Source organism: Rhincodon typus, chromosome 16 (assembly GCF_021869965.1).
Source record: "Rhincodon typus isolate 14 chromosome 16, sRhiTyp1.1, whole genome shotgun sequence".
Lineage (NCBI taxonomy): Eukaryota > Metazoa > Chordata > Chondrichthyes > Orectolobiformes > Rhincodontidae > Rhincodon > Rhincodon typus.
This window is the reverse complement of record NC_063347.1, coordinates 27,268,776-27,289,895: the sequence shown is the minus strand read 5'-3', so window position 1 is coordinate 27,289,895 and position 21,120 is coordinate 27,268,776. Positions and strand designations below refer to the sequence as shown.

The 21,120-nt window shown below is 39.5% G+C and overlaps 1 protein-coding gene across 1 annotated transcript in view; it reads right to left on the bottom strand.

Moving 5' to 3' along the window:
• Nucleotides 1–21,120, bottom strand: part of cacna2d3a (calcium channel, voltage-dependent, alpha 2/delta subunit 3a) — a 791,006-nt gene that overhangs the window by 448,356 nt on the left and 321,530 nt on the right. Inside the window, exon 5 of the mRNA XM_048606724.1 lies at nucleotides 524–686. Within this exon, the coding sequence (XP_048462681.1) occupies nucleotides 524–686 (163 nt within the window). The remainder of the gene's footprint in view (nucleotides 1–523; nucleotides 687–21,120) is intronic.

Here is a 21,120-nt window from a genome sequence, read left to right as displayed (position 1 = left end):
ACATTGGACAATCTTGATTAATTATGAGCCTTCACTGAAACATAAGAGGCTTAACCCAGAGAACAGACGACACTCTTAAAATTCTGCTGTATTAGTTGCTATTTATATTATAGTCAGGGGTCAACAAAGAATTGTGTAACTACTCAGTGTAAGCAGTGTTCATGATGACATATACACAAAAGGATTAACTATTGTACTGTGATTTAAGCATGTTTACCAAGGGTATTCTACATTAGTAACATAGGTGCATTGAAGATCCAGAGCAGGAATACCACAGCCCACATTCTGGAGATGGCTGTCCAATTGGCTACCAGTATGAACTGGAATAAATTTAGGGAATTTACTTAAACCCATGTACTGTTATTGGTTGAAGTGTTTCTTTCTGTTTGATACATAATGCATTCAGTTTTAGAAATAAGAATTAACATAATTAAAAAATTCTGATGTTAATCAGCTTTTTGATATGAATTACAAGTACTAGCATAAATAAAGTGAATAGAAAGAATATATAATTCTGACATACCTTTGTTGTACTTGTTTGTTGGTATCTGGACATCACTTAAGCTGATGTTAACCGGCAAGTTATTAAAATGTTCATTTGGTTCCAAAATAAATTCCTTCCCAAGTTCAACATAGTTGCCATTTTCATCTTTTTCATTTATTAAAACAGCATTGAAGTATTCATACTGAAAACAAAATAAAACTATTGGTTAATCATAGTGAAATGAAATCCATGTCGAAGATAGAAGAAATGCGTGATCATAACAAAACAATAGCATTACATTTTAGTCAGCAGGATGTTTATACTTGGTTATTGCTCTCAAGGGAGTGCAGCGAAGGTTTACTAGGCTGAGTCCGGGGATGGCGGGTCTGATGTATGAGGCGAGATTGATTAGGTTGGGAATGTTTTCACTAGAGTTCAGATGAATGAGGAAGGATCTCATAGAGACTTATAAAATTCTAACAGGGTGGACGCATGGAGGATGTTCCCGATGGTGAGCGTGTCCAGAACCAGGGGTCTTAGCATGAGGATTTGGGGTAGATGATTTAGGACAGAGGTGAAGAGACATTTTTGAATTATAGAATCCCTACAGTGTGGGAACAGGCCCTTCAGCCCAACAAGTCCATACCAAGCCACAGACATCCCAACCAGACCCATCCCCCTATAATCCACCTAATCTACACATTCCTGAACACTATGGGCAATTTAGCATGGCCAATCCACCTAGCCTGTACATCTTTGGACTGTGGGAGGAAACCAGAGCACCTGGAGGAAACCCACGCAGACACGGGGAGAGGGTGCAAACTCCACACAGACAGTTGCCTAAGGGTGGAATCAAACCTGGGTCCCTGGCACTGTGAGCAGCAGTGCTAACCACTGTGCCACCGTGCCAACCTGAAGATTTCTTCACCCAAAGAGTGGTGGGCCAGTGGAATTCATTTCCACAGGAAGTGGTTGATACCAAAACATTGAATGTATTCAAGAGGCGACTAGATATAGCACTTGGGGTGAATGGGATCAAAGGTTATGGGGAGAAAGCAGGATTAGGCTTTTGAGTTGGATGATCAGCCATGATCGTGAAGAATGGTGGAGCAGGCTCGAAGGGCCGAAGGGCCTCCTCCTGCTCCTATCTTCTATGTTTCTTGTAATATTGTACAGCATAAAACATTAGACATCTTAAATCGTGCTAATATGGAAATATAAGTAGATTAAGTCTCCAACAAGTATTCTGTGCTTCCAAGAGATATGCAGAAATGCTAGAAATAATTGAGCCATGTAAAGTTATGTATTGCTTTATATACTTGAGATATAATGAAAAGGGTGGGGAGAGGTGTGATTCTGATGGTCATAGCAGCATAATCTGGGTGGAATTGGCCAAAGCAGCACAAAGGTTTGGGGGGTTTTAAATATGGAAGTTACAACCACAACTGCTTACATTCATATTTACCACAATTTTTTTTCCCTGGGTGAAGGTTCAACTTGTTCAAATCAATCCCCATTCACAAAATGAGCCTGCCTTCAGATCAGAATAATAAAATCCCACATATTGCTCTCATTCCAAAACATTCTAAGGTGCAAGGCACTAGGAGGTACATTTTAAAAGACATTTCTTTTCCCATTCCACTCTATTAGTTAATTTCTTAGAAAATCGAATGTACATCAAAGAAATTATTAATTGATTCAACATTTTCAAAAACATTTTCAGTTATTTTAGATCAGCTAGAGGATTGCTCACTCTTAAAATGATTATTTTTGACAACAAACCTATTCTCAGCTGCACGAATAAAATTACACCAGGTCAGCACTGTCAATGCATCAAGAGATATCTTTTAATGCCAAGAAAAATAAAATTAACCATAATATTCCATTTTGCTGCCCAATTGTGTTAGTCGTTTGAAGATTTTACTCTGGATTATCAACTGCTGATGCTGCATCCTGGTCTATTGGTATTTTTTGTCCACAGTGGTGTGTCATTGCCTTCCACTTTCAGAGGCACAGCAAGAAGTCAGGTCCTAAGTCTACCTCAGCTGGAACAGAAATTATTCTGAACCACATGCTGGATTACTGAGATAACCAGCCCCTGCCTGTGATTAAATAGCATGATTTTTAGAAGAAATCTGAACTTTAACCTAACCAGTTAAACTTCAAGCATACTAACGTTATCTCAAGCATTTAAATAATCCACATGTATTTATAGTTTTATTACAAATCTCTGATGACTAAAATCTCCACTATTAACAAAATATTATCAATGTTATTAGACTACACTTATGACCAATGCTCCAAAATAAAAAAATGTATTACCTTTAATTTCCAATAAATTCATTTCCTTAAATTAATTTATCATGCGATTGTCAATCCATGGTGCCATTCTTATAATGAGATTTGCTCCTAATCTTACGATGTGCCCCTCACCTTTCTCATCAACCCTGTGTCCTTGTGGCTTCAGCAAAACAGCTGAAAGCCACTTGTAATTAGAAAACTAGAGATTCACAGATTATCCTCTGCTGTAATTAGAAAATGAGGGTATACAGGTTATTCCCTGCCGTAATCAGAAAGCCTATAAATCCCTAGTTATCTTCGACTATAATTAGAAAACTAGACGGTACAGGTTATCCTCTATTGTAATTAGAAAACCTGGGGGATATAGACTATCCTTGACAGTTATATTTGAAAGTCCAGGTGGTTGTCTTGTCTACCTGGTGATGGGGTAGGAGATATCTCAAAGCATCCAGAATGAAACATAGAAGGGAAAGGGAAAGAAGCAGTTTGTCCAAGTCAGAATCAGTGACATTGGAAAGAAGAGGGTGATGGTCTGGCAAAGGGAGTTATTTCTATTCATGAGATTTGAGTGTCGCTGGTAAGGCCATAACTTCTTGCCCATCCCTAGCTGCCTCTAAGAACGTGACAAGAATACTTTCTGAATCACTTCTGTCCTTGTGGTGCAATTATGCACAGACTACTGTTAGGTAGGGAGTTCCATTATGCTGATCCAATGATGATGAAGGAATGGTGATGCATTTCTAAGTCAGAACAGTGTATCATATGGTGTGGAACTTGCGGGTGTGGTCTACCAATGAATCTGCTGCCATTTTCCTTGGAGGCTGTAAAGGACATGCTGCTGAAGAAGTGTAAACAAGAAGCTGCTGCACATTTTGTAGACAGGACACTTTGCAGCAATGGTTGGCTAAATCTTGCCGTATTCGGGCTAAGTGTCATTTCCATCAGGGTTAATGGAGGATTTCTCTCCATGGGGCCTGGTGAGTTCTCTCACATGATTGCCCCAATCTGACTTGCTAAACATCAACCCTACCCCTATGGTGTTCCTCTCATTCAGTGCTAGCCCAATGTTCCCACTTACTGTAAATGGATGCACTCACCACTGCCTGAATATGCCGACATCTTCTAGGATCCCTGATGTTGATGCCATATTTTAAAAAGCAGGTCCATATCCAGAAAAGTGCAGGAATTCTAGAGAGGGCTGTTTGCAATCCCTCAGATAACAGGACATTTGCACCCTGCTTTACAGGCAGGGACTTTGAGTTGTTGTTGAACAGGATGGTAAAGAGTCCTTGAGGACTGCCTGAGGAGGCCATGTTAGCAAACACTGTCATCCTGAACCGAGATCACCCTCCAGGACAGTAAATAGGAATGGCCAGCAGTGCCAAAAGAAAGTCAATGAAGTTGTCTATTTCACCAGGATAAGGGTCACACTCTTCTCTCCTGTACCTCACAGTCACTGTATCTCTGCTACTGCATCCACCTCACACCAAGGCTCATGCTCTAACACTCTCACTACTGCACGCAACATCCTCTCTCACTCATTCTCACCCACCCAATCACACCACTAACCCCGCATGCTCTCTGCACTGCCTACTCCCTCACTTGAGGCACCTCAATGCCTTTCCCTGACCAACAGATGTTCCACTCACTTTCAACTCATCAATCTCTCCTTTTCAGTTATACTGAGAAAACAGCTGATGATATGGCTGTTAGTGACAGGACAGGTATTGGGGTGCCCTACATTTGGCTCATCACCTCCAGACATGTTGATGATCCTAGTGATTGCTGGTGAAAGCTGGGACCATTCCACATCCACGTCCCAACAACCAAATAAGATGCACTGATAATTGTTCCTTATAACTCCCACTGTGAATATATTCAATAACATGGCACAACTTATACCCATTGGTGGTGACATATTCTCTCCTTTGTGTTTTGTAGGTGCAAGGAACATTTCCACTGTGATGATGGTGGAGAAGACTGCCCCACAAGACACCACCTCCTCCACCTCTGAGGAAGACAGTTCAGATGTCTCAGGAAGCAGTGGTATGGCTGCGTCCTGCAACCCCCACAAGCTCAAATACTGACAGTTTGATGGGTATTTTAGTGAGATTAGAACTAGAAGCACATGCTGGTAGAACATCACACCACGGGTCTCTGGGAACCAGAGTACTACCAGAGACGAGGCATGCGCTCAGCCCCAGGCAGGAGCTTGTCAGCAATTAAGGACTTCAAACAAGTGCAGAAGCAGACAAAAGGTAGCAGACAAGCTTGGCGGGGCACTGAGAAGCCTGACAAAAACTAATGTAGCTACACACAGTATTGACTCTGACACAAAGGCTGCAGGGCTGCAGTTACATGGTTGGGAACCTAATGCCTAAGGCATTTAGCCACCTGGCTGCCTCCATGGAGCCATGGAAAGCCAGGTCCAGTTGTCTCAGGGGTCTGCAGGATGTGTGAACAGACCTGCACTCCTTTACCCTAGACATTGGTCCTCAGCACCAACAGCAAGGTGATAGGGGCTTGAGGGACATTGACCTCACTCCAGGTGACCCTTCCTCAAAAGGAGGCAGCTTAGCACTGGTAGGCATACCACAGGAGCAGGAACCACACAAAGTTCTCCCAGAAATTTCCTCACAGGATTCTTTAAAGGTGACCTCCAGCCTGCCTGCCACCCTCAGCCTTGTGGGTGTTCAATCTGAGGAGCGTGGACCTGATCAGGCAAGGACACTCTCAGCACATCTGGGCTTTCTGGTCAAATATTCATCCGGGGTCACCCAACCAGACCTCTAAAGTCATTGAGTTCTTCAGTAGGATGAGGTCCATCCACCCCAGTTGTGGAACATGGGTTCTACATTGAGGTGTGGTAGAGAAAGAAGGAAGACCTTCTGAAGATACACTGGTGGCATGAGTGAAAATTCATTAGAAATCCTTTCTCCAATTTGTAAATGTGTATTCTGTTCTCACCATCATGCGTATGCAAATATCTGTCTAGCCATAAATACAACATTGCAGATATTAAACCAACCCATCCATTTCCCTACATGTTGTTCTATGGACCAAGGTGTTGACCAGGCAGTGAGTAAATCACAGTTGACTGCTACTTTGACAGCTCTACCCCATCCTGTTAGGTGCACAGACATTACAATTTCATCATTGTCATTAGTGCGGTTCAGTTTTTATCCCACATGAAATGGTCAGGGATGCTTGGCACAAGGAGTTGGGGCTACACACAGTAGGCCCACGCCTAAACATCACAAGAAATGGTGTTCTCACCTTCAGTATATGGCTGTGTGATTAATGGTGTTGCCCTTTGAAGGGCCTCACATCACTTTAACTTCCAGCGCCTCTATCACTGAACAAAGCATTTTCCTGAACAAGAAGTAACAAACATTTGACTGATATCTGTCCAGGCCCCAACTGCCCCCCTGTAACTCACCTGACTGGTTACACTAGACCCACAGGGCTACCATAACCCACTACCCTAACTGCAGAGGAGCAATCTCCCTGATTTTGATGACTCTGACTGGACATCTGACTCTGCCCAAGCCACTGGATTGATATTGCACAGAGCCCTAGACTGACTGTGCTAGGACTCCCTGACTTATGGGTACTTCCCAACCCCTCACCCCAGACTTCAGTGAGAACTAATCACTTAATCGTTGAGACATGGCCATTTGATTGCAGCACATGCAGTATGTTTGGTGTGTTAGCTCTGGCACAGCGTATGTGTGAGAATGACAGAGCATGGTGCTGTACCACAAAATGTTCACCCCCTTGGTGAATGACTGCTGACAAGTTTCCTGATTTTGTGTCTGTGCTAAAAGGCAAGTCCATACAGCAGTATGGTGAGCCTTCAGCTCAGGCAGAGGAGTCAAGATGCAACAGGATAAGGCAAGGCAAAGATGCTGTAAGCATCCAGGTAGGCACTAAGTGGACAAACACTAAGACAGCAAGTCAGCAGCGCTGGGATGCCCCTGATCCAATCCATGAGCAGGGTGCCTGTTGCTGTACACAAGGTGTCCCTGCATCAGCAATACAATGCTAGTGGCCACTGTGCTCCAAAGTGCAGCATTATAGTGCAGCAGTGTGCTGTAGGTGGGTCAGAGATGTATATGATGGCATGGAGAGGCTGGCATGTGTCAGACGTCAATGTCCTTTGACATGGGGTACATATGGCTGCTGCCCATGGAGCATGCCCTGAGAAATTGGTGCTGGGGGTCCAAGATGGCAACCTGGAGTCACCAGGTACCCGCTCTGACTTTCATGTTGGGAATTTTCAGTGTCTTGTTTCTACTTTTTTAAAGTGTAAATTAACAAAAATTGTTAGGCAGCACTGATGCAGTGTTCTAACAAAAATGCAAACTACCAGTCAATGGAAACTTATTTATAGTGAACAGAAACTTACTAACTCAAAATAACATTGTCCAGGGTGATGATGTACCCCAACCCTTGTGGTGACAACTGGTCTCTGAAGCCCTTTACCATGCCAGAGAATATCGCATGCTCCCTCTCAGTGGGTACCTGAGCACTGACGTAAACATGAAAGCGGGGCAGACGGTCACATGGAAAGATTTTCTCCACACCCTGCTGCCTGCACCTGTTAATGGCCACTTTGGCCAGGTCCAGGGCCAGACCCATGGGGAGGCCCTCTAACAGTGTCTCATCTCTATCCTATGTATGGTAGAATAACAAACTATATATTAATGAGGTAAGACTCGGTAATGACATGGGTGTGATAATGAATAATAATCCGTTTTTGTCTCTCTCCACTCATTACTGAAAACCATCTCTCAATGTCCAGACATTTGTTGGCAAAGTGACTTGTCACTCACATCATTGAGAAAGGCTTCACTGGATTTCTCACACGATTCCCCCAGATCACTTACCATAGTCCACATCACTCAGGGCCTGGGAAGATTCCACCCAGTGGACAAATGATGGGGTAAATGAAGAGATAAGAGTTATTTATTATTAAATATATTAAAACTATATGACATATTATTAAATATATTAATTGGATTTGAACAATTAGAAACTTAGAATAATCATTGAAATGAGCTAACAAGGAAATTTTAGTGCAGTCATTGCAATTGCAATAAAATTCTCTACTATTGCAATTTGTGCAACAATGCAGCACCAAAGCTTCAATTGCCGTGCAAACAAAAACATGTTCCAAGGTTTTCGGAAAGGAGTTAGATGAATCAATGGGATATAAATTAAGCATATTTTCACAATTCTGCTCCCTAATGTCCTCTCTACTTCCAGAAATAGACACTGGCATTATACTGCTTACTCCAACCAAGAGGGTATGGCTGGCAAAATGGGCCATGCCTCCCACCAAGACTATCTGCAGCAAGCATTCCATTAGAAAGTTGCCCAAAGATGTTTGTGGAGGAAAATCTACTCAATGTAACAAAAGAATTCAGTATAGGTAAAGATAATGAAGTGGTTCAGTAGCTCCTCCAGCTAATTGCAGATCAAATGACTTCCATGATGTGAATGTCCTCTCTGTGCTCAAGGACTGCTAAACCTCATCTCATTTTCATTGAAAGTGGATGTTACAGGATGAATGGAAGCATCAGTGACGTTATTATTGATTGTCTATAACCCAGTGAAGAAAGCTGCTGCTCAAGGTGCCTGGCAACTTGAAAGCACTATCATTCTGTTTTTCATACATCATTATGTTTCCAAACACCTACTAAGTAAGATTCACGTGCAAATATCATGCATAAGGAATTCGATTGAACAATGTATTCCCTGCAGAAATGAACATGTGTCCATATGAGAATAGAAATTCAGACTATCATTTATCAAAATATTTTAACCAAAAATGTAATCAGCACCAGGTCATTTCCATTCTTGCACTGTGAAGAGATTTTCAGGCTGACTTGAGCTCAGGTAACCTTCATCAGTTGCAGCCACATAACCTTATCCTTGTGCTGCACCATTTGTCGCAGCTCATGTATTTCCAAAATAGAATCATCAATTACAAAGACGACAAGTCATCTATCAGTTCAATTAATCAGTAGTGATTAAAAGCCATGGCTATTTTGGGTATGACTAGCCTAAAAATGTGTACATTTAAAGTGGAAAAGTTTTGCCTCTCATTTTTATCTGCAGCCATATAGCAAACTAAAACAGCAAACCTGCAATACTCAAGAATCATAGACTATTAAAATTACGGAAGTATTATACAATTTCCTGAAATTTACATCCAATGACTATAACGGTTTTTAAGTTGTTATGACCAGATGAGAAAAAAAACGAATCAGTTGCCTTCTTTTTAACCCCACTCCTCATTCTGTTGCAACAAATACTTGTAATACTTTATAGCATATGGCTATCACATTTCTATTAAATGTAGCACTACTGAAAATTAAGGAGGCAGTTACAAGGTTTGCTTGAATGAAAAAAGGAATTGTATTATCTATTAATGCTGAGAAAAAATAGTAATAAAACATGACATCAAGCACATACACAATGACAGGTAATTATTTTTTACTATGGAGAGAATATCTGGTATAAACAGGAAGTAAATAAGTCACATGATTTAAAAGTACTTTGGGTGTTAGATTTTAAAACTGAGACCACAGTTGTTTAATATAGATACCTTTGAGTTCTCAGTGATTGGCTGTCAACCTGATTTGTTTTTTTCCACAAAGAGCTGACTTCTGAGTAGCTGGGAGAAACATGAAGAGAGATACCCTTCCATCTCCATTTTTTACAGATTCATTCTCTATCTCGCTGTTCTGCTGCTCAAAAGCAGTGACTTGCATATTCCCAAGTCTGGCTCCATTGTATTTCCATGCTGAAAGGTTGCAAGTATTTTTGTCCTCATCTCCAGTATGCACAACTTATCATAATAAGCATGAATTAAAATGTAATGTTCATTTCTCAATGAGGGTTTCAATATATAACATGGTGCAGATGGTTTTGTCTATTCCACTTTCTGGAATTAGCTCAATCTGTGGTCAGGTGATCATGGCAAACGTTGTACGCCAGTATTTAGCCTTTTTAAAAACTGTTTTAGACTATGAAGAAATTCAAGTATAACAATTAGTTGATGGGAGTTAAAATTTGATAGTCCATATTTACTACCACAATAAATGTATTCCATATTAAAATAATAAGACATCTGCTATTACACTAATTAAACAAAAGTCTGATTGCTCAAATACATTTTCTAAGAGTGTATAATAAGGTGTTAACCATAATTTTATGAATTTGCCTCTAAATGCTGAAAGTAAAAATTAGAACTGCATTCTGCACAATATCCTTGTAGATATTTTTAAAAAATCTGTTCAACTCTTTTAAGACACACCTCTGGAGTAGGGTTTGGACTTGAACCCAGGATTGTACCACTGTGCCATGAGAATCCACACATCATCCATGCATATTGAATTCCAATTCCAATTCCACTATCTACCATGGTAGGATTTCAACCCAGTCATCAGAACATTATCTGGTTCTCTGGATTAATAGCTAAGCAATAATACTGCTTGGTCACCACCTTGCCTTTTAAGGTGAGATTCTGAGCATGAAATGTTAATGTACTGAATTGGATATTAGTCTAATTTTATAGATATTTTTGTTCAACCTTATCAACTCTGTTATGACAAACTTTGGACTAAGTGGGACTTGAACCCAGGCCTCCTGGCTCAGAGGTAGGATAGTACCAGCATGCCACAGTGCCCCCCATATTTGCATTGCATACCAATTTGCAGCCAATTAAATACAGACATTAAAATAAATTGGAAGGCAGTTGTTTGTTATTCTTCTAAGCTGTATAATGAAATGTGGCACAAGGAGAACCTTGACTCAAACTAGAGAGTGAAATAAGGACAGAAAGGATGAAAATTGCCTGGGGAGAGAGGTGAGCCATGAGTAGGAGGATTTTGCAAGCACCACAATTATGTTTGTGAGATTACTAACTGTTTGAAGCAAGCATGTTATGCAAACAAACCTCTTGACCCATTCAAAATTGTGAACCTCTACTGCATCTTATAGTTTGAATTTTATGATAAACTTGATTGTATCACTTAGGTAATTGCAAACACATATTATATTCTCAGTCCTGATACACCATCAACATTGAGTTGAACTAAAGGATATTGTGCACTTATTCCACACATTATGCTCTGATTTTCAGGCTTGTATTAATTAACAATGCTTTTGCCAAGTAGATGACCATTGGAAAACATATTGATAGCACAGTCAGGATAAAACGTGTCTTTGCTTTGTCCATCACAATTTAATTCATGTCAAACTTATTTTCCATTATCCTTTTGTCTGTTTGCTGAGTATACCCTTGAGGCAGAACCTCCAATAAATGACAGTCTCTAAACTGATTCCTGACAAATAGACAAAAGAAGAAAAGAAAGGAAAATACCTTTTCTACAAATGCTACTTTAAGGCAAGCAGGTCTACAGCTGCTTGTAAGAGAAAGGTACCTGCTTTTTCTGCTGCTGGAGCAAGTAATAAAGTTCCTAGGTATGTTCACTTCTAGTATCATGTAATCACAGAGGTCCACTTTAACATAGAAGATAGCCTATGAAGGTTTGGGCTGTGGAACGTCTTCTTTTCTCTTTTTTCTGTTTTAGATCACCTCAAGAGTCCCTGATTACTGGGACAGCTTTATTTGTGATTGTACCCGATGCACGAGTTACAGCAATTGATATATTCTTTAAAGATATTTCTCAGCAAAATTTACACTCTAGATGGTTACATATGCTTCACAATGACCTCTGAAATTGCAGAATCAATGGCCTGAATGGCCTCTCTCTGCACTATTGGGATTCTATAATTCTATTCTATGATCCTTGATGTCATACTTAGTCATGGACTGCCTTAATGTTAATTACAGCCTTCCTCACCCCATGTCTGAAATTTAGCTCTTTTGTCTTTTTCTGGAATGAGGTTATAATAAAGTCTAAAATTAAGTGACACTGACAGAACTCTAACTGAGCATTGATATGCTACTTATTGCTACATAAGTGCCATTGGATTTGATGGGCCATGTTTACCAAAAAGCTTGACTACATTGACTTAAAAGGTCATAGTAGAATGGTAAGAGTCATAAAACAGCAGGAAAAGATACTTAAACCATGGATAATCTGGCTGCTTGCCTTCAGATAGAGCCCTGACACATGCAATCCTTGTAGTAAGGGCAGTTCAGTGAGATGTTTTTGTTTTGGGAGGCTGAATTAACTTGCTTTAAAAGCATTTGGCAAACTCTGCCAGCTGCAAAATACATTTATTTCTCCAGATCAAAGATGAAATCATAAATGAAAAGAAAATTAACATGAATATTTGCTTGAGAAAATCATAGATATGCCGGCTCATCATACAGTTGGGTAGAGTTTGGGGTGATTCTCTAGTTTTATTTTATCTGGGTGTTGGTTCTGAAGGTTGTTCATTTACAGTTTGGGTTCTGGTAACCTGCAGCTCGCTGAAAGAAGTAGCCAAATTTCATGACTGTTAGTCAAGCTGGCAGTTAAATGGAGAAAATATTAACTTCACCCTTTTGCATGGTAGATGAGATGGGGTCTTAATCTCCATTTAGCTTTCAAGAAGGAAAAACAGCTGCAAGGTTTATTGTAGCCTGTGGCTAGGGCAAGAAACACACAATGGTCTTTACAGAGCCTTGTGGCAGCAAAAGCAAAGATCAATATTAGCCTGAGAAGCATTGAGAATGTAACTAGAGCAAGAGACTGAGGCATCCAATACGAAGGAAAGGGTTTTACTTCACAATAATGGACTGGGAGGATTACAGTAAATTCCAGAGGATTATGGCATCCTTTTGGGTAGTCCTAACAGAACTTTATTACACCACACAATGCTTCAGAGAATTCATGACGGAAATAAAAAGCAAAACTGAGCACATAATCTATGTAGTTGTAAAACATTATTAATTTTTATGCTTTGCTTCAGTGTATTATTTACAATAAAGTTTGTTTTTACTTTAACAAGTCTTGTTACGTAGTTCTATTGGTTAAGATAAGGCATTTTATTTTGCTTTAAATGTTAATGGTCCTGACAAAATCATAGCAATATATATATATATAAAATATGTGTTCTTGTTTGAGATCAAAAATTTGCAATTTTTCCAACATTGCTATTAATAATTTTTCAACTTATTCCCAGAATACAATACGATCCTGGGATTTTTTTCATTTCAGGAATCTGTATTTTATCTTCAAGTATGTCTTTCAACACAACTTCCCTCTTTCACTTTGGTTGCTCTTGTAGTTCCCCTGTCATTGTCCTCATTGTTGAGTTGATGCCTATTGTACCCATCTCGTCTTTATGATTCCATGCGCTACTTGTCTGTGGCTCTTGTACCCAGATTGTTTTCTTTTGCCTCCAGGCTTACGACAATTATTCTCTTCATACGGTTCTTGTTTCCAGATTGTTTTGTAAGCTTCATACTTGTCTCAGCAGCTGCTATTCCCACTGTGCAGTAATGAAATGGGGATTTCAAAAGATAAACGACACTGGAGTATTTGAGGAAAATAGTGAACTGGAAGTCATGAAAATATGTTATTTCTCAAATGTTATTCTCAGGCGTACAGCCACTCAACACTATTTAATGCTCGCATTGGCTGCATATTATAATTACAGGCAGCACAATATTTGTTCACTGCCTGCGTCAGAATAAGTGAAGCATGGGTTAATCATATAGCTCCAGTCCCATGTCCATTTTCAGGAACTATCCAATTTTGCCTGGTTTTAATTGAATGTTTAATGTAAAATCATATCCAACCATGCAATGATGAAACGATATGTTCTTCACTTTCTAGATCAGTGATCAGTTCTGGTTAAACTACTCAATATAGCATTTGCTGGAACATTTTCATCATATTTATTAACCAGCAGCTACTTATTAGCTCTATTATATTGTCTTTACTTTCAATTGTCCCTTCTATCTGTCGTTAGTCTGTCCATTTCACTTCTGAACAATCAGCATACATGTCAATGCAAAGATTCTAGCAATAAAATTCGATGCACTAGAAGTGCTACTAACATTATTGCTCTGACATTTTTGCTACTAATAGAAAACTTGTCAGAAAAGCCTAAAGGTTTAAATGGAGAATAATGGATACCAGAAAATAATTACATGCCAGCAACTTAATGGAAGTCTTTCAGATGCCATCAAAATACCAAGGAGCAAAACTCAAAGCAGTTCATTAATGTCATCTGGATTCAGAAACTAGATCACAGTCATGGAATTGCTTCTCAATATCTGTTATCATTTACAAGAGGTAATTTTCTTATTTGACACTCCTGGCAGGAATAGAAATTTGGCTGAGCACTGCACATGGGGTGGGGATAGAAATTGGTATGTACTATGCTTTTTTGGGGGCAAAAGTGAGCACAAAATCAATAACTTTGCAATAGGACTGCCCAAACACAACCTGTTTAAGTTTGGACACATGCGTAAATTCTTATGGCCTTTTCCTTGGATCTCCTAGACATATGTTTAAAACAACTCACCTCATTAATATTCAACTTTCTATCTATATTGCTGTGCTTTCCTCCAAATGACTGAGACTGCACTGATTCCAGTGGCAGCCTCGGACCAGGCTGGCATGATCAGGTCTTGGGGAACAGGTAATCCCACCTGTGCACCACCCAGTCCAACAGGACCTCCAGGTCTCTCCTGCAAAGTGGGTCACCAAATTTCCCTTGTCTACCATGTCCAGTGCCAATGTCACCAATCATATAGGGCAGTTCTGAACTGAGAGTCCTTGTCCAGGTGCACAATAACCTTTTAGAGGTGGTGCTGGCACCAAGAATGTTTGTTAATCGTGGTAGTGGTGAGTTATTTGCAGATTGGTGCATGTTAAGATGGGGCTAGAATCAGACACAAGGAACGCCATAGGGGCAGGGCAGGTCATTAAGGAGGCAACTTTGATAAGATACAGGAATGTTCTCACTAGTGGTGAAAACCTCTCCAAAACATGTAAGACAACTCGCACTTAGCCATATAAAATGTAAGATTCAGTCCATTGAGAAGAAACGAGAATTGAAAGGTGCCAAGTCTTTTAGATTTTTAGTGCAAGTATGGAATCACCTTGTTTATGTACTTCCTTCATTTCTGGATGGGGTTCAGTGGACTTCCATTTTTGTGTACATGGCTCACATTATGTACAGCCCATCATTGGTTTAATTTGTGGATCTATTCCCCAGCTCCAGGCCGTTAGGCATTCTTGATGTTATTTTTATATGGCATCTCATTCTGTTTCTGGTATCTTTCCGGCGCAGAACCAAATATCATTATGAGTAATGTAAAATAGGTGTGCAATTCATCTCTTTACTCTGAGCTAATGTTCAGAATGACTAACTAAAATGTCATGCCTAATATATATCATATGTAATTGAGTTTAGCTATATCCAAGAAAGGAAAGGCCAACTGCAGAATCCAGACATAGTATTCAACTTCCCAGATAATGTAAATTATTATAATATCTGACTAAGTGAAACCATCAAAGGTGGTTTCCCATGATCATCCAGGTTCTCTATTCTTCCTGCAAACTAAAGTATCGAACTGTTTCCAATCTAACTGTCCACTCATTGACATTTTGCATACTTAACTAGTAGTGTGCATGTTTTTTCAGAGAATTCTGATCCTTAATCATTATTATCACACTTATATCCCTTAAGAAGCGTCTTTGATTGCCCAAAGGAACAATCATTTCTTCTTTATTAATCATGCTCCTTCCCTTTCCTTCCTGTTCCACATGTGTTTACATTTCTTTTGATTATGGAAACATGATTTGCTTCATGATCTGTTTCTACTGAAGACGTGGATAAAGAATAGTGTGAATTAGGATTCTTGAGCATTCTCCTTGCAATTGGTTTAAACTCCCTTTTTGGCATTAACTGTCTTTTTTTTTGCCTCATGTTGCTTGTTTCCTGATTCTACAAGACTCCAGAGGTCAATGGTAGCTTGTTTGCTCCAGTCAAACCCTGTCGCAATTTTGTTACATTTTGTTTTACCTAGATCATTATCTTATTTCTACCGACCCAGTGTCATAACCCTAGGGTGCAGAAATATGTTGTAGGTGTAGTGCAGGCAGTGTTGCAAAACGCTCTTCAACAACAATGATTACATTAATGGACAACACTGGAAGTACTCAGTACAATTGAATGTATTGATCGTTACAACTGGTGACAAAAATAATAATCATCTGTGTAAAGTAGTTCTGGTAACAAAATACTGAACATTACAAGTACATATTATTATATTTTTCTGTTATACTTGTTTCCTCACTGTCTCCAATCTGAGCTTTTAATTAGCAATGAGCTATTCAACTTCTCAACCCATGTCATATTCGGCATGAGCCAGACTTCCTTCCACTCAACATCAGCAATCAAGTACAACTCGAACTAAAAATCTATCCCCTTAGTTCCATGCTTCCTTTCTCTCTCTCAACTTGCTCAGATTTAGTCTGGCAGTGTGCACTCTGGTAACCCTTTACCATAACCTCAGATGCAAATACGATATCAGATCAATTTCCAACAGTGCCTAATTCCACTACATTGCCTGCTCTTAACCCTACTGTACTGACACTTTCACAGGAACACATTACTCCATGGAAAAGGTCTATCCTGCTGTTTATGTTGCATGTGAGCCTCCTGCCACCATACATCACCTTACTTGATCAACATGTTCTTCTCCTTCCTTCTTGCTCACGTTTTGTCTAGGTTCCTTATAAATGTATCTATTTGCCTCAACCATTCCATGCATTCTAAGCTACACATTTTCACCAATTCCTGAATAGAGAAGTCAATTATCATTAACCCTCCTCCACCTTCATTAGTTCTATTTCCTGTAGTGGATACATTTGAGAATCCTTGTCTTTAGCTGGAGTTTTACATTCCCCTTAAGTGAACCAGAAGGCAATCGTGTATTGTTCCATACTGTGTTGCTGCATTCTGACCTTAATCTGCAGTGTTCATATGAGTACACAGCCATATTTACCAAAGATGAGTAAGTAGTGAATGAGAAACTTGTGCTGCTGCTTTTATTTTCCCAGGTAATGAAAAGAAATGCTATTAGCTTTGCCATACTAAAGGTTTCTCTCAGTAAACACCCTGTTAGGTTTCTCAGGTAACCGGTTGAGAAAAAAATAAAACATCTTCAATTTGCAGCTAGTTTACGTGTCACTAAACGTTTCATGCACAAAAATGGCCCTAATTCATTGAGCCTGTCCTAATAATAAACAATCCCAACACTGTGCATCATTTTGATTTCTCTCACTTACAACTTTTTTTTAAGGATTTGATATCTATAACTTGGGGCAGAAATGTACTGATCAGGCTGATGGAACAATATTAGCTGGAAAAGTGGGTCTCTGGCATACGTGGACAGCCATCTGATCTCCCCCCTCAATTTTAGTTTGGCAATCAATTAAGTAGCTGCCACCGGGGGTGTCATCTGTTTTAGCTTCTGAGAACTATCTGGTCAATCAGAGGAGTGGCAGCTCAGGAATCTCTGCAGAGCTTCGGTATTCCTTACACAGACTGAAGAAACTTTGAAACATTGAAGAAATTTTCAAATGAAGGAGACAAAACCCCTGTGAAGTAATTGCTGCAACCTCAGGACTTGCCTTTCCTGCCCACAGGCTTATCTATGCTTAAAACACAAGACTCCAAGGCTGGTAGACTTCCTAAATGATAGGAGATTGAACCACAAATTGGGAAAATACAAATAGCCTGACAAAATGACTCTTAACAGGATTTCTGCACATTCCAATTAGCAGTTCATTCTCTTGTGGTGGACCTCTGGTCTTATTCCATTCTTTTGCCAATTATATTCTACAATGGTGGGACATGGTCAAGAAGCAGATCTGATGTAGCTCTTCATGAGTTCGCAGGGCACTCCTACCTCCCTTCCGACTTCCTGGGGGCCAGTAAAATTTAGCCCGATGTGTGTGGGACAAAAACCAAACATGATGGCTGGACTTTCTTGGATCAAGGAAACTTCATGGAGGGTAAAAATTACAGCTGGGACCTGATTCCAGCACCCAATACCATTCCCAGGGTTATTAGCAGGACCTTTTATAGGTATGGACTGGTTCGGGCCACCAGCCCTCAACCTACATGTCTGGTGTAATCCTTTATAGTCCACTGCGGAGATGCACAGGACTTAGTACTCAACAATTTCCAATGAGTCAGGCTGGCTTTTCAAAAATTTGTAGCTCAAAGTATTTTAGAGATATCATGAACCATAGTCTAGATGAGGGAATCTTTTGAAAGTTAAGTTCAGAAAGTCCTCCTTGTGCCACCCCATACCAAGACCCAATCCCTATGGCCCTCATTTCCCCTATTTCAATGTGCGCCCCTGAAGTGCCCTATGCCTTCTCGTACCCCTATGCCAAGGCATTGCACTTCCACATAATTTACCCATTACACACTGTATAGAACAATGATAGTGACAATACCATGAAAACTGTTTTAAGCACAACAAATCATTAATTGACAACTTTCCATTTTCTTGCAAAAAATCTTCTAGTTCAGGCCAACAGAAGATATCAATTAACAAGATCCTTTAATGCATCACAAGCAGTAACTGTAAGCACTTGAAACCCCTTTATTTTGTGTAAGTAGACATTGCCTAATTGATAGAATAGAACAGATAGCTTTCATTATTTTCTGGGGCACAGCTTTTTGAATGGTGCAACTGATGTTTCATTGTACATTCATTGCTGAGAACCCAAATATACATTATGCTGAAACAGCTGAATGCCAAGGAAAATATTACTTAATTTACAGCTCTGTGCTCTCTGGTCTCTTCCGTTAATTGCCCAATGTTTACTTGCTTAAATGAAGAGGTTTCGAGTACTTATAGTTTCTGCTACTGGTATTTCAATTAATCAGGATTATCAACAGTTTATTGGCCTATAGCAAAAGGAAGGATTCCTTTTATGAAAACAGAAATCTATCAATGAATAAAAATGTTCTTTTAAAGATTTTCTTTTGCACAGCTTATTGTCACTATAGGCTTAATTGGTTGTAATGCAGGTGAATGGCATAGAAGTGCCACTGCTTGGTAAGTGGCACTGCTTGACCAGAGGGATGCATGGGGTATGAGGTGATATGGATGTAACAATGTATGGATATAGAGAGTGTGTAACAGGTGAGGACTTGAAGGCCTTTTCTCATTATAATTGGGGTGATGTCCCACAGCACCAAGGTGACCAGCAATGCCACAGCTGCATTGATCCTGGCAGTCCCTCCGCCTGTCTATGAACTCTTTTCTCGATTGGCTGATCTGATTGTAGCTCACACATCCCCTTCACAATGCAAGTGAATGGGCCAAGCTGGGAATTTACATGATTCCTACTATCCACCTCAAAAACTAAAATCGAGCACAAGAATCCCAAAGTGCAGCTTGTGTACAGTGAATGTATTGGCCCCAATATTAATATGCGTGCCTTCACCAGGTTTAGATGAGTGAAACCTAATTGATCAAATTGCCATGCCTTTTCTACCTAAGAATAAAAAACTGAGCCAGTTTGACAATTCAAGTGGCAGACAGCTTTAGTCTTCTAACACTTCAATGCTCATCTTGTACAGAATAGAGCAGAATGAACCTACTGTGAAACCAGAGATAGTAGGAACTACTGTGAAACCATACAGTTTTGGTGCAGGTACAAGCACAAATGCAGTAGCCAGTGGATATCGGATTCCATAATGAAAGCACATGAAAAAGATGAAAGTGGTTTTACAGCATAACAAGACACCTACTTAAAACTGAAAAATTATTTATAGAGATGCCCAGAATTTTGTAAAATAGTGGACCTAACTAGCCATTCAATATCACATGAGAAATTGTAAGAGGGAGAGGGCTGCGCTCTGTAAACTAAAGCAGTGAGCCTGCATAACATAGAACATAAGAACTCAGTACAGGAGTAGGCAATATATCCACTTGAGCCTGATCTACCATTTAATATGATCATTGTTGATATCATGTCGACCTCAACTTCACTTTCCTGCCCACTCTCCATAACCCTTCAACTCATTATTAAGTAAAAGTCTGTCTATCTCCTCCCTAAATTTACTCAATGTCCTGGCATGTGCCACATTCCACAGATTCACGACTCTTTGAGAGGAATAGTTTCCCCTCATCTCTGTTTTAAATCTGCCATTCCTTATCCTAAAACTATGACCTCCTTTCTAGATTGCTCCATATGAAGCAACATTATCACTATATCTACAACAGGAATACATGAAAGAAACAGCTGTCATGAATAGAAATGAAAATCCAGTATCATTACAACAAGAAATGATAGAACAATATGCAATCTTAGGCTGGATTTTCAAATTAAAAATCATGTTCACCAAGTGAAAGGATTGGGACTCAGAATTGAAACAAATACTGGGCTTCTGACCCTGCTTTGTAAAGCTGGCCCCATTTTACAATGATATTTTGACAACAATTTCAGCTAGACTGCTAACATTGGAACCTATGGACTTTGTAATTAATATGGATTGATCATTTTTATAAGTGAAATGTTCTCCTTAAAAAAGGTATGTCTTCTGAGAAGGGAATTTATTGATATTCGTGTTAACTTTGTTTCCCTTGGTAAGCGTATGAAATCCCTAACTGTATGGTCCTACAGACATTTGTGTGATTTCTGATTTTGTATTAAAACTGAGTAATAAACACAAACTACTTGTTTAGGAGAAGAAATATTTTCTCATGGCAAAAAAGGCCTGAACAGCATCTTCTTGCACCTGTGTTCCTAATTATACTTAATAAAAAATGTCACACAGAGTCAGAGTTATCATAAATTCTCTACTTATTTCTAATGTATCCAATGAAAATTCTAATGTCTCAGAGTTGAACTGATATAAATTGAATCCTAACATTCAAGTAAAGCAAGTAAATCAGATTTGCAGTTGGACCACCACATCTAATTACAGGCCACGCTTTAGGACTGTAGTAAACTGGTCCACCTATGTCTATGATTTAAACTGAATAGACACTGCATCACTAAAAGTAGTTGGCTAGTAAGTAAATTTGCAACGTATCATTGAATGTTCCCTGATGCTCCAAATGTGCTTTCTTGATGCGTATCATCTTTAAAATGTACCTGTTGATCAATTTGTATGAACACAAATTTTAATCACTGTATAGCTTAGCCCTAAGAAAACCATTAAACAATCGTACAATGCGATGTGTCCTACAAGTTCTGATACTTAAATAAAGTCCAATGTATGCATCAAAGCATGGAAGACCAATAATTCATGAGTACAGGCAGTCCCTGGGTGCTGAACGGGCTGCATTCCTGCGTCAGTACTCAAGTCAATTTGTACGCTACTTG